We start from the raw sequence: 13238 nt of genomic DNA, 5'->3' as shown, positions 1-13238 counted from the left end.
CTTCGGTTTCATTTCTGCACTTCCATGGTGACCAAGTTTCTACTTCTCTTCAACATCTCTGGCTTAGTTCTGCTCTACCCGCTTACCGGCTTATCTGCCTAGCTCTGTGCACCTGTGGAGTCCATGTTTACGTATTATTCATCTTTATGTGTTTTGTTTTGAATGTTCATGTTGTTTTATGTGTTTAATTGATTCAATGTACTACCATGAAATTGTTACTCAATATATGTTTTACTCATCCTGATAGTTATTGGTAAGGTACAGTCAAAAGTTTAAGCATAACAAGTGTGTCAGCAATCAGGACAAACTTTCAGGTGAGGAAACGTGTGATTTCACATTTAAGAAACGTTCCACACGCTTTATTAGTAGAAGTATTTTCCAATACGACGACAGAACGGATGCATATAACTCCTCAAAACCTGTACTTCTTTCAAAGAATGACGAACCCCCACTTTGGGTTCGGACCTCCCCCATAAACCCCCCACTGGACCGGTCTGCAGTCCCCGAGCTCACAGTGTTGTCTCCCCCATAAACCCCCCTCCTGATGTTATCTCCGGCAGCGGCGGCCGTGGTCTTCCAGAAGGAGCTGCAGAGCCTGGAGGCCGTGGAGGGCGACCAGGCCGTCCTGTCCTGTGAGACCTCCAGCACGGGGGGCCGCGTGCTCTGGAGGAAGGGCTCCCTGCTGCTCACCGACGGGCCCAAGTACTCCATGGAGCGCCAGGGCTCCACCTGCATCCTGGTGGTCAACCAGCTCCGGGCCGAGGACGCCGGGGAGTACACCTGCGAGGCGGGCGACAAGCAGACCACCGCCACCCTGACCGTCAAAGGTAACCAGGACAACCGGGATGCTCTTCTTCTTCTTCTTCTTCTTATCTTCTCCTGTCGTCAAGTGTTGTGGAAAAAGTATTCCGCCTGGGATCTTATCACTCCTCTTTAAAAGCTTAGCAGTTGAGGAAACAGGATGAGTTGTACGAAACAGGATGAGTTGTGGTATTAGTCGATGTAGTTAAGGCCTGTTGGATAATGCAAGTATTTGAATGTGGTTGAATGATGCAGGATTATGTTGGGCTTAAAAAAACAGGTCTCCTTGGAGACACTCAGTCATTAGTAAAGTAGCGAGATGGTAGTCATTTTAGGGCTGAGGATGTCAACTCTTTGCAACGCCTTTAGTGAACCCCCAAACCCCCATCACTCAACCCCCCGTCCGCCCCCCCAGAGTGCGTGCGCATCGTCCGCGAGCTCTGCGACGTCACGGTGAGCACGGGCCACGACGCCGTGTTTGAGGTGGAGCTCTCCCACGCGGGGGTGACTCACGGCGAGTGGTGGCTGGCCGACAACCAGCTGCAGAATAACGACCTGAACGAAATGAGCAGCGCGGGCCGGGTGCACCGCCTGGCCCTGAGGATGGTGACCACGGACGAGTCAGGGGACGTGGCCTTCGTGGTGGGCGAGGCCCGCACGGTGGCCTGCCTCCTGGTGGAGGAGAAAGCCAAAGGTAAAGGAGATGGGTGGGGTCGGGGGCTGCTGTTGCGCTTGAGCCCCCGCACCCCTGACACCAACCTGCCGGCGAAGCGCTTTGCCTGGTCGCGCGCGCGAGTCGTCCATCCTCCATCCTAACCTCCATTAAACGCGTGTGTTTCATCTACCTAACCGCTGTCCCATTTTTAACAACGGTAATAATATCATAATAGTAAATAATAACATAATGATAATGACAATAATAATCAACTGCAGTTTAACCTTCTTTTTTATGAAGCGCAAAGTGGATACAACACACAAAAAGTAATCAGTGTTTGACACACATGAGCTTGTGGTTATTAATATTTTTTAAATAATGTATTTAAGAACAACAATTATATAACGAGCAAAGACGCAAAGGCGTCATACCCACTGAAGCTGGCCTTGGGTTTCCCGTCCGCAGTGCTAATACTAGAGCGGCCCCACGATACGGTGGCCCTAGAGGGTGAAACGGTCACCCTGGCGTGCACCATCTCCGACCCCGAGGCCACGGTCAGCTGGACCCGGGACAGCGCGCCCGTTAAACCGGGTCCCAAGTACGACCTGAGGAAGGCCGGGGCGTCGGAGCAGCTCCGGATCCACAACCTGCTCCCCGAGGACTCTGGGACGTACTCCTGCACCACGGCGGACGACAGCTGCGACGTCTCCCTGACCGTGGAAGGTAAAGAACGCGCCCCCCCCGCGCCCAATCATGTTCAAGACTCAAGACAGGAAGTCTTGAATAGAATCACCCCCCCGCGGTTGGAACGACTCTTGATTTCATCCCTTCCTTCCATCATCATCCAACCCCAGACTACCATCGCCCAACAATCCCCCCTCATCCTTCACCTCCCATCCTCCATTCTGTCCTTCTCACCGTCCCGTTCCCCCCCCCCCTCTTCTCCTGTGACGCGCGGCTCTGCTCTGTCCCACCCTCTGACCAGGTGCGCCCGTGTTCTTCAAGAAAGAGCTGAAGAGCCGGCAGGCGGTAGAGGGGGACGACGTCACGCTGGGCGTGGAGGTGTCCAGGCCCGGCGTGCGCGTCGAGTGGAGGAAAGGGGGCGTGGTCCTCCAGCCCAGCGCCAAGTATGAGATGAGGCAGGAAGGGTGCGCTCGCGAGCTCTGTATACGCGGCGTGGCGGCGGAGGACGGCGGCTACATTACGTGCGACGCGGGCGACCAGCTGACCACGGCGTCTCTGGCGGTGCAAGGTACACCGAAGCGGGCGGCCGGCGTCTTCCCCCGGGGGTCCCTTCTTCTCAGCGGACGGGATGAATAGAAATATAGAAATATAATATACATTTTTCATTAAAAAAAAAAAAGTTATATAAAATATAAATCAAATTTTGATAGAAATAATATAACCTTCATTATTTAAAAAATTAAATCTGGTTTCTTAAGTTGAACAAACTCTTTACGAACGGTGTAAGACTAACTCGCAACTAAGAATGTAGTATGGTGTCGTTTTGCTTCAGAACATTGCTGTATACAACAAATACGAAGATGAGATAATAGGATTGCACGTCTTTTTCAAAGATCAATTAGGGAATTCACATCCAAAATGGATTTGAGCGTTCACCTGTGTGTGTGTGTGTGTGTGTGTGTGTGTTTCACTCTACAGTGAAAGAGGCCCACATTGTGTCGGGTCTTAAGTCGACCGACGTGTTTGTGGGGGAGTGGGCCTCCTTCTCCTGCCAGCTGTCCGGTAGGCCGGCCGGTAGGGTGCAGTGGTGGCTGGATGGCACCCAGCTGGACCACAGCCCCATCAGTGAGATAGGGCTGTGTCCCGGCTTCATCCACACCCTCACCTTAAAAAGCCTGGCCTCCGGCGACTCTGGCACGGTCACGTTTAGTGCCGGCAGTCTGGTGTCAGCAGCCAAGCTTTTAGTCAAAGGTATTAGGATTCATCCTGGAGAATGTGTACTGCACAACTAAGGCGAGATAGGGTCAGTGATGTTATGTTGTTTGCTCCTGACCCTGTTATATATAAATCCACCAAAGTTGTATCATAGAATGTGCTAATAAAGCTTGATGTGAGCCGTATGGGCAAAAAAAAAAAAATAATAATAATTGAATAATTTTAGGAGATTCAGATGTTGATTAAATCAACATTTGAATCTCCTAAAATTATAAATGTTCAAATTTTTTACTTTTTTATTGAAAAAAAGTAAATGTTCTGAGGATTAAAGAGCCAGTAAACCTAAAACATTCTTGTTTTACACGTGGTAATTGATCCTATCACTGTTACTGAAATAACTCCCAGATTTAGAGAAAAAAGGGGTAAATCCTATGATTTTGCCATTCTCACAAAAGCACTGTGAACGTTCCACTCTGCTGGGAACGCAGGTGGCATTATGTTCATGACGTCTGAGCGCCTCGGAAAAGGCAATCAGACGTCACGACCAGGAGGCACCGGCGATATGTGTGGGCGTGTGGAGCTGTCTGAGCAGCGGTTGACTGAGGCGTCCGGGAGAAAGTTTTGCTTTGGGACACCTATAGTATAACACCACAGTGTGTGTGGATGGTGAAGCTCCATCTGAGCAGCGATGCATTTAATATCCGCACCTGACTGAGGGTTAGGCTCCCGGAAAAAAAACGCAAAATGATGTGAAATACAACACAATACAATACAATACATACCCAGAAATAGTGGTTCCACTGGCTCTTTAACATGTTACAGCAGTCTGTGGAATACCTGAAACATCTAATCTGAATAGTTAGGAATGCTTCTCCACCACTCCATCACTGCATGAGCAGTACTGTCTCAGATTCATCATTATTAACAGTGCTTTTCATGCTGTATGCTTTCATACATAAACTTACGACTGGGTGCAGCACCACAATTGAGTTTTGTTTGATTATAAAACCTACCTGATCAACCAAAAACAATTACCTTTAAAATAAATGGAATTGCTTTGGTAAACATAAAGTATTGTCCTTAGCAGAGGTAAAGAAGTGCCAATATTGACCAGCGTTTTGCAATTACTTGCTTTCACTTCTTGTGTTTAATGAATGATGCGTGATTGGGGATTCAAAACGAAAAAGGTATAGAGTATCCGTTACCCTTCCTTCCAGAAACTCCTTCCATTTGGGAATCAAACCTCGAATTGATGAAGGTTCAGCAGTAGCAAGCAAATCAAGTGCTCAGAGACATGCTACTACAGAAAGGTCATGCTAGGGAAGTGCTGCTCCACCCATCCATGCAAGCTGGCCACATTCTCCTACTTACCTTCCACCTCTGCCACACCCTCCCGGACCTTGGCCTGCAAGCACTAAAACCTCTAATCTCCCAGTCATCCTGCCTCTGAGTTTGGCATCTCTGTCCATTTGGCATCTTTTCTAATTTTCACCGGCACCAACTGATTGGTGCCGTGACCCTGAATGTGAAGGGTTGGGCTTTCTGACCCCCGTCTCCAGTTTCAAAGCTCACACTGCAGTCATCAAACTTAATTCCCATGATGCATAATGTGGCTTTTTAAGGTGCACTCACTTCTCATTGTACCTGACATACCTTTGACACGTCATTTCAAAGACCTCATATTCCTCTGGGGGTGACAAAGCCTAAAGTCTAATCTGGCATGTCTTAACATGGCTCATGGCAAAGCCCTGATCTCTTTTGATCATGCCCCCCCCCCCCCCCCCCCCCCCCTGACTCCCACCCACTCAGATCCCATAGTGGAAGTGGTGTGTGAGATGGAGGACCAGTGGGTGGCTGAGAACCAGCCGGCCCAGTTCATCTGCCAGTACTCGCGGCCGGTCAAGGCCCAGTGGAGGAAGGACGGGCAGCCAGTGCAGTCCGACGGCCGCAGGGTGGTGGTGGAGCAGGACTGGAATGTGGCCCGCTTGTGCATTAGCAGTGTGTCCGCTAAGGACAGGGGCACGTACTCCTGTGAGGCCGAGGGCACCTGTGTGGTCGCCGCTCTGCATGTGGAAGGTGAGCTTCCCCCCTCCGATGGGCAAAACACACTACTCTGTACCGTAATGCAGTGGTTCTCAAACTTTTTCCATTAGTGTACCCCCTCTTAGATATTTTTCCAGCTGAGTACCCCCTGGCACAAAAATAATTGAGGCAAAGTTAGTTAGGAGTTAGCTTTTTATTTTATCTGTTATTATTTTCTGAGTACTCCCTGCAGAAATGCAGTAAGTACCCCTAGGGGTACGCGTACCCCCATTTGAGAACCACTGCGGCACAATGGATTGTCCCACTTCTGCAGGGGAAAACATATTGCTTCTATGTTTTGATGAGGTTTCACACCTTCGGGTTTATGTGGTTGTGTGGTTTCGTAAAAGGTGGAGAACTTGTATGTTTAACATACGAGAAACGACCCGTTCCCGTTCAATTCACACCGTCGCAATGTGAACTTTCACTTTGTGGCGGTGCCTTTGGAGGTTTCTGATGTCCTCTCCCTGTGTGTTATCAGGGATTGTTATATTTAACCAAATGTTATACGTCTTCCACAGTTCATCACGTCCATAATCATCACCCAACCTCTATGAGCCTCTGAACCCTCCCATAACATCAACCCTCTTCCCCCTTGCATTGTGCCCGCCACAGCCAAACCCATCGACATAGTCCAGGGTTTGGAGGACCTGGACACCATCGACGGAGGCGAGGCGCTGTTTGAGTGCGCTCTGTCCCGCCCGGAGAACAAGGACTACCGCTGGATTCTGAACGGGAAGCCGGTGAAGGAGTCCCCCAACGCGGAGATCGTGTCCTTCGAGAGCGGCCGCCGCCACCTGCTGCTCCTGAAGGAGCTGCGCGTGGCCGACAGCTGCACGGTCACCTTCCAGGCAGGGTCGGCCTCCTCGTCCGCCCAGCTCACCGTCAAAGGTCAGTGACCCCGAGTCAAACCTGCTCTCATCCCCCGGGGATGGATTCACATTTAAGTGTGTGTTTAAGTGTGTGACTTATATTTGACCCTTTGGGTAACAAACCCTTCAATGAAGCGTTGAAGGGTTATAATCATTTATAGATTTTGTACTGAACTCGATCCAGAGATTATCTGGATTTTTTCTTTTGTACTTTTTGGCGTCGTTATTCAATGTATTGTCTTTTTTACTGTCGGACCCACTGTTCCTCTTTTTATAACGGATGGTGGGGAATGGTATATTTACGTTCATCTGCATCTGCATCTGGCTCATCGATGGCTCTTCCCTCCGTCTTCAGCCTGGCAGCTGGAGGTGGTGAAGGACCTGGAGGACAAGGTGGCCGCGGTGGGGGAGAAGGTGGAGTTCTGCGTGGAGCTCACGGAGCCCGTCCCCGTGGCGGAGGTGGCCTGGTACGCTAACGGCGTGGAGCTGAAGGCCGACAGCAGCTGGGCCATGCGGGTGGACGGCCGTGCCTACCGCCTCGTCCTGAGGCAGGCCACCCTGACGCCCCAGCAGGAAATCACCTTCGCGGCCAGGGATGCTATCTCCATGGCTAAGCTAACCATCATCAGTGAGTGACAGAAGGCCAACACTCCAGAGATAGAGTACTTTTTATTTTAGAGTTGTTCCGATACCGATACCAGTATCGGAAATTCCTCCGTTACTCCGATACTGCAAAAGAAAATGCAGTACCGGGTATCAGCGAGCACGCAAGTCTATGCGCTGATCCGATACCATCACGTGACTAGCTCATTTACTACACAGGCAAAGAACATCACAAACACGTGCGGTGTTATGCTGCATTCGTTAACAGTCAGAGGCGGAAATTCGGAATGGGAAACGCGTCATCTCCGACCGACGTGCGTTCGAGCTACCAAGTCGGAAAAACATGGATGCATGGACGCTAACTACAAGAATGCAAATGTATTATTATAATTACAGATCGTTAAATGTAAATGATTGTTGACGGTAAGTGAACCGACACACTGTACATTGCTGTCATCATAAGAGAACCCTTCAATAAGAACATGGGCTATTAGTAGGGACAACGCTAGATGCTGTATCGGTAAATACTCGGTATCGGCCGATACTCGTTCAGGGTTCAAGTTCAGGGATCGGAATCGGAATGATCAAATGGTATCACAACATCTGTATTTCTATTAAAGCATTCGTCGATAACTCTGTGTCACTGCCCCCCCCCCCCCCCCCCCCCTCAAACAGCTGTGCCCGACCCCCCGGAGGACCCAGAGGTCCTGAGTCAGACCCAGACCTCCATAGCCCTCTCCTGGTTCACCCCGCTGCACGACGGCGGCAGCCCCATCCTGGGCTACCGGCTGGAGATGCGCGTGGCGGAGAGCGCCCTCTGGCTGCCGTGCCACGCCGAGCCCGTGTGCAACACAGAGTTCACCGTGGACAACCTGATCCCGGGCAGCGGCTACCGCTTCAGGGTGGCGGCCCTCAACAGAGCAGGGGCCGGGGAGCCCGTGCAGCTGCCGCAGACGGTGCAGCTCGGTGAGGGCGGGCGTGGGACCGGGCTGGTTATTTATGGGTGGTATCGTAGCGTCTGTACATTTTACATTTTTCATTGAGGGCATTGAGCAGACGCTCTTATCCAAACGCGACATGTTGTACGTCCTCGCACTTAAACAGTACTTCTAGCATTGTGTAGTATTTCATTAATACACAGGATCAGATGTTATAATCCCTTGTGCCAAAATCCAAGGAAAACACATATTCAGAAGCCCCTGCCCAAACCAACCTTATAAGCACGCTGGCCACTAAGCTACCAACCAAAGGTGAAAAACACAAGACAAACGAGAAACTAACAGCAGTAAATACAGCAGCATCTTATCTTATCCTATCTTATCCATCGTATCCTAGCTATCTTTGTTGGATACAGGGAATGGTTTAACCTAGTGATTGTTAGTGCTTGGCACTTGGTTCTATGAACATCTTTACTGTACCGACAGCGATATATTGTTTCTCTTTCCTCTGGAAAAATGTACTTAAAAATGTACGTCTGCTAAATGCCCTGCATGTAAACGTAAGTGTGACACACAGCTGCCCTCCCCTTTCCTCTGCAGAGGCCCCGGTAGCAGTGACCACGCCGCTGGCGTGCCTTGACCTGTGTGCAGGTAAGACGGCGCGCGTGGACTGCCAGCTTTCTGTAGAGGGCGTGTCGGTCACATGGCTGAAAGACAGCCGAGAGCTGGAGGTAGGGGCTAAGTACCAGTTCAGCACCGAGGGCCACAAACAAGTGCTGCTGGTTCAAAGCTTTGAGGCGGCCGACCAGGGGGTGTACACGTGCGTGGCCTCAGCTGACGCCGAGAGCTCCATCAACCTCGTTCTGAAAGGTAAACGGTACTTTGATATCACTCAAACACACGCTGCCGTTTAAAGGTTTGGGGTCACCCAGACTGTTTCATGTTTGCCATGAAAACTCACACTTTTATTCAGTTTTCAGCTGTGCTCACATAATTGCATGAGGGTTTTCTAAACATCTATGAGCCTTTTAACACAATTAGCTAAACAATGTACCATTAGAACCCAGGAGTGATGGTTGCTGTAAATGGGCCTCTGTACACCTACTGCTAGAATAGTCATTTACCACATTAACAATGTCTAGACTCTATTTCTGATTCATTTAATGTTATCTGCATTGAAAAAAAACGGTGCTTTGCTTTAAGTGACCCCAAACTTTTGAACGGTAGTGTATGTTAACTTCCAAGATCTGTGTCCGATGGTGTGCTTACCATTACCCAGAACTTGCCCCAATGCGTTTGGGTAAGTGGAGTCCATGCACCCGTAACAACAGCCCTTGTGGGGGTACGTCACTCTGGTTTATAGGAGCCGAGGTAAAGCAGGTGGGTGCAGACTCAGAGGACGGGGGCCAGCCGTGTTTGCCCCCCGAGGCTGCGGAGGAGGGGGACGTGCACGAGCTGTGGGAGGCCTCGGCCAAGAAACGACGAATGAGCCGAGAGCCCACTCTGGACTCCATCTCTGAGATACCCGAGGAGGACGGCAAAGGCCGCAAAGATAAAGAGAAGCTGGAGAAGAAGAAGGAGGAGGAGAAGGAGGAGGTGAAGGAGGAAGAGAAAGTAGTAGTCGAAGTGAAAACTACGGAGAAGGCCAAGGAGGAGGAACCTAAGACGCCCGCGGTGCCCAGTCCGCCCGCGAGCTCCGGAGACGAGTCGGCGACGGGCGGCTCTTCGCTCGTGTCCTACCTCAAGAAAAGTAGCAAGACCTCCCTCTCGGTAGAAAGCAGTCGGGTGGAGGAGCTGTCGGCGACGGAGAGGTTCTACGCGCAGTTCAAAATGTCCGACCAGAAGACCACCACGGTGCAGCAGACGACCGCGCAAGTGAACACCACGGAAGAGGAGAGCGCGATGGAGATCAGCACGGAGGACGAGCCCGAGCTGCGACAGGCGGCCGTCAAGATCCAGGCCGCCTTCAAGGGCTTCAAGGCCCGCAAGGACATGCGGCCGCTCTTCAAGGACGTCTTCAAGGACCAGACCAAGGAGCCCAACGGCACCATCCACCTGGAGTGCGTGGCGGAGGGCAAGCCCGAGAAGGTGCAGTGGCTGAAGGACGGCGAGGCGCTGGCCGACGGCAAGCACCACCACATCGACATCTACAACGACGGCACCTGCTCGCTGGTCATCACCGCCCTCACCGCCGGCGACGCCGGCGTCTACACCTGCGAGGTCAGCAACAAGTTCGGCCTGAGCTCGCACAGCGCCACGGTGGGCGTGGGCGCGGCGGCGGCGGCGGCGGCGGCGGCGGCGGCGGCGGCGGCGGCGGCGGCGGGGTCGTCGGGCCGCCGGCCCCTGGCGGTGGGCTACAGCGCCGACAGCGAGCCCGAGAGCTCGTCGGGGAGCGAGATGGACGAGTCGCTGAGGCTGGCGCGCAAGCGTCTCCGCCGGCTCCTGCGCACGCGGCTGCCGGCCGACGTGGAGGAGGAGTCGTTCCTCAGCGCCGAGGAGGGGGGGGACCCCATGGCGGCGGCGGCGCCGGACCCCCAGTCGTACCGCGAGGACGAGCGCTACATCTACATCCGCTTCGACACGCGGGCCGAGGCCCAGGTGGCGGCCCAGAGGTTCCAGGAGATGTTCACGGCGCAGGGCGTGCCGGTGGAGACCACCATCCTGGAGGCGGGGCCCGTCAGGGTGGAGCTGCGCATCATGAAGATGGGCTACACGCAGGACGGCACGCAGACCCCCACGCAGGACAAACAGCTCCCCGCCTTCATGACGGGAGCCCCCGGTACGATGAGGCCCTGCGAGGGGGCAGGATTAAGTATTGTCTCATTCATTCAAAGCTCAGCCCTTACTCGTCGCCATCAAACTGAATGTTAATACCGAATGTTAATACCGAATGTTAATATCCATGTTCACGTGTCACTGCGGAAAACTTGTTGTGGTATTTGGCCGTGTTTTATGTTGTTAATAATATTGAGCACAGCGTTGACTAAAAACATCTGTTTGTATCTCCCATATCATTTCATCCGTCTGTAATGTCTGTATTTGATCCTACTGACTGTTTTCACTGCCACATGTTGATATTCATAGCTAACATTAATTAATGACCTTCACCTGGTACCTGTGATGTGAGAACTATAACATATCCTGTTTGTTTTGAACCCCATGTGTCGATTTCTCTGCGTACCGTTGCATTTTCTTCCGATTGTTACATCATATGCCACACTCTCTGTATCCCCTTCGTCTTGAGTGTATTTGTCACGGTATCAACCACCTTTCCCCCCCCCACACTCTCTACCACGGTTCTACTGACGGCTGAAGCATGCTGACCCACGTTAGTCTGCACGCCGTTTCAATGATCACTTGTGTCGTGACGTTGTCTCATGTTGCATAAATAACCACAACACAAACACCCCATTCACCATGGAAACCGTGGAATCCACCAGCTGATCGTCGGAGCCATTGGAGCCGCAGCCATAACCTCGTCCTGGGTGTCTCTTACCTCTGTCTCTGTGCCTCTCCGCCAGCGGCCCCGGTGTTCCTGACGGAGCTGCAGTCCCAGGACGTTCCCGACGGCTACCCGGTCAGCTTCGACTGCGTGGTGATCGGCAAGCCGCCGCCGGCCGTGCGCTGGTACAAGGACGGCAAGCTGCTGGAGGAGAACGACCACTTCATGATCAACGAGGACCAGGAGGGCTGCCACCAGCTCATCATCACCACCGTGCTGCCCAGCGACATGGGCGTGTACCGCTGCATGGCCGAGAACAGCAGCGGCATCAGCGCCACCAAGGCCGAGCTCCGCGTGGACAGTGAGTGGAGGGGGCCGTGTGTCCCCGGAGCGGAGTGGGGTTTATACAGGGCTGTGGAGGAGGGGAGTGGGGCCCGGCGTTTATACACACACACACACACACACACACAACGGGGGCCTGAAAACTGGCACAGAGTGCACAGTTTATTGTGGCATTGATATGAAATGAGAAACTCACGTTGTGCAGACACCACTGTACTGAAGTGCCTTTATACTTGCTTTATACATGCTTTTATCCAAAGAGATGTTGTCATTGGATAGTTATTTAATAGTAGGTAGGATTCTGGCAGTGAGTTCCAAGCCAAGAACTTTCTGACGGAGAGTCGAACTGAACACTGGACTCTCCTGCCCATACCTGCGTGACCTGTGACCCCTCTGCTTCCCTGCCCAGTCTCCTGCAGCTCTGATTACGACACCGCCGCCGACGCCACGGAGACCGGTTCCTACATCAGCGCCAAGGGCTACATGTCCAGGTACTGCTGGTGGCTGGGGACCCCACCGACCCCCCTCCCCCCGGGGCAGACTCAAACCATGTGCTGAAACACTACAAATTATATATATATAATTTGTCTAGAGTTCATATAGATGAATAAAATGTGTTAAGTTTTCACAGTGGATCTGGAGGAGACAAGCCTTTAATAAACCAGTAGTAAGAGAGCCACTTGTGTATTCCTGTGCTATGAGGGAGTTCTAACTCCAAGGCCTTCCCCCACAGGGAGACGGAGGCCTTTGAGTCGGTGGCTGAGGACGAGCAGCTCCCCCAGGTGGTGGACGAGCTCCAGGAGGTCCGGGTCAGCCCGGGTGCCCCCGTCGCTAAGATGCAGCTCAGGCTGAAAGGTGAGTGGATCAGTCCTCACCTCCAGCACAACACACAAGAGCTAGCGAGGCTGCATTGGGTTCTGGTGACCGGAGGAAGGCTATATTGTTGTTGTTTTTTGCAAAATACTGAATATATTTAAAATAAACTATGTTGACTCAATTGTTGTATGTTGTTTGTTGTATTTGTAGATATTTTTATTATGATATTTATTGATTTCTGTCTTAAATTATATATATTATATAGTTCATTCTTGAATTGGATGACTTTTGGATACTTAGAAAAGCTCTATATAAACATCACATAAAAACACAAGTATTATTATTTGTAATTATTAGTCCCAAAAATGAGCTACTATATTCAGCCAGTCCCTTCTCTAAACGGTCCCCACTGACCCTCATTGTGTGTGTGTGTGTGTGTGTGTGTGTGTGTGTGTGTGTGTGTGTGTGTGTGTTTGTGTGTGTGCGTGTGTGTGTGTATGTGTGTGTGTGCGTGTGCGTGTGCGTGTGTGCCAGGTTTCCCCAAGCCCCGGGTGTACTGGTTCAAGGACGGCCAGCCCCTGCGGCCCTCCAAGAGGCTGGTGATCCTGGCTGAGAGGGACGTGCACGGCCTGCAGGTCACGGAGGTGACCCGGGCCGACATGGGGGAGTACTCGGCCTACATCAGCAACGTGGCCGGCTCCGCCTACTCCTCCGCCAGACTGCTGGTGCTGGGTAAGGGCTCTGTCATCCACGCTGTTCCACCAGTACCGTCAGTACCGTCATGGTGC

The 13238-nt window shown here is 51.9% G+C and overlaps 1 protein-coding gene across 25 annotated transcripts in view; it reads left to right on the top strand.

Moving 5' to 3' along the window:
* The window catches only part of obscnb (obscurin, cytoskeletal calmodulin and titin-interacting RhoGEF b), a 69076-nt gene that overhangs the window by 37781 nt on the left and 18057 nt on the right, over nucleotides 1-13238 (top strand). For 15 of the 25 annotated variants that reach the window (XM_084481135.1, XM_084481134.1, XM_084481128.1 and 12 more), the window contains 14 exons: nucleotides 561-827; nucleotides 1217-1495; nucleotides 1922-2179; nucleotides 2442-2708; nucleotides 3119-3391; nucleotides 5165-5431; nucleotides 6053-6328; nucleotides 6665-6937; nucleotides 7588-7878; nucleotides 8451-8501; nucleotides 11372-11653; nucleotides 12044-12125; nucleotides 12368-12489; nucleotides 12985-13182. In XM_084481135.1, coding sequence (XP_084337261.1) covers nucleotides 561-827; nucleotides 1217-1495; nucleotides 1922-2179; nucleotides 2442-2708; nucleotides 3119-3391; nucleotides 5165-5431; nucleotides 6053-6328; nucleotides 6665-6937; nucleotides 7588-7878; nucleotides 8451-8501; nucleotides 11372-11653; nucleotides 12044-12125; nucleotides 12368-12489; nucleotides 12985-13182 — 3186 coding nt within the window. Of the gene's footprint in view, nucleotides 1-560; nucleotides 828-1216; nucleotides 1496-1921; nucleotides 2180-2441; nucleotides 2709-3118; nucleotides 3392-5164; nucleotides 5432-6052; nucleotides 6329-6664; nucleotides 6938-7587; nucleotides 7879-8450; nucleotides 8721-9213; nucleotides 10630-11371; nucleotides 11654-12043; nucleotides 12126-12367; nucleotides 12490-12984; nucleotides 13183-13238 lie in introns of all 25 variants that reach the window. The other 10 variants (XM_084481127.1, XM_084481126.1, XM_084481125.1 and 7 more) reach the window with 7 other exon arrangements.

This window comes from Micromesistius poutassou (assembly GCF_964030765.1).
Source record: "Micromesistius poutassou genome assembly, chromosome: 16".
Lineage (NCBI taxonomy): Eukaryota > Metazoa > Chordata > Actinopteri > Gadiformes > Gadidae > Micromesistius > Micromesistius poutassou.
Note: the sequence above shows the minus strand (reverse complement) of the source record. Positions and strands in the feature narration are given on the sequence as shown.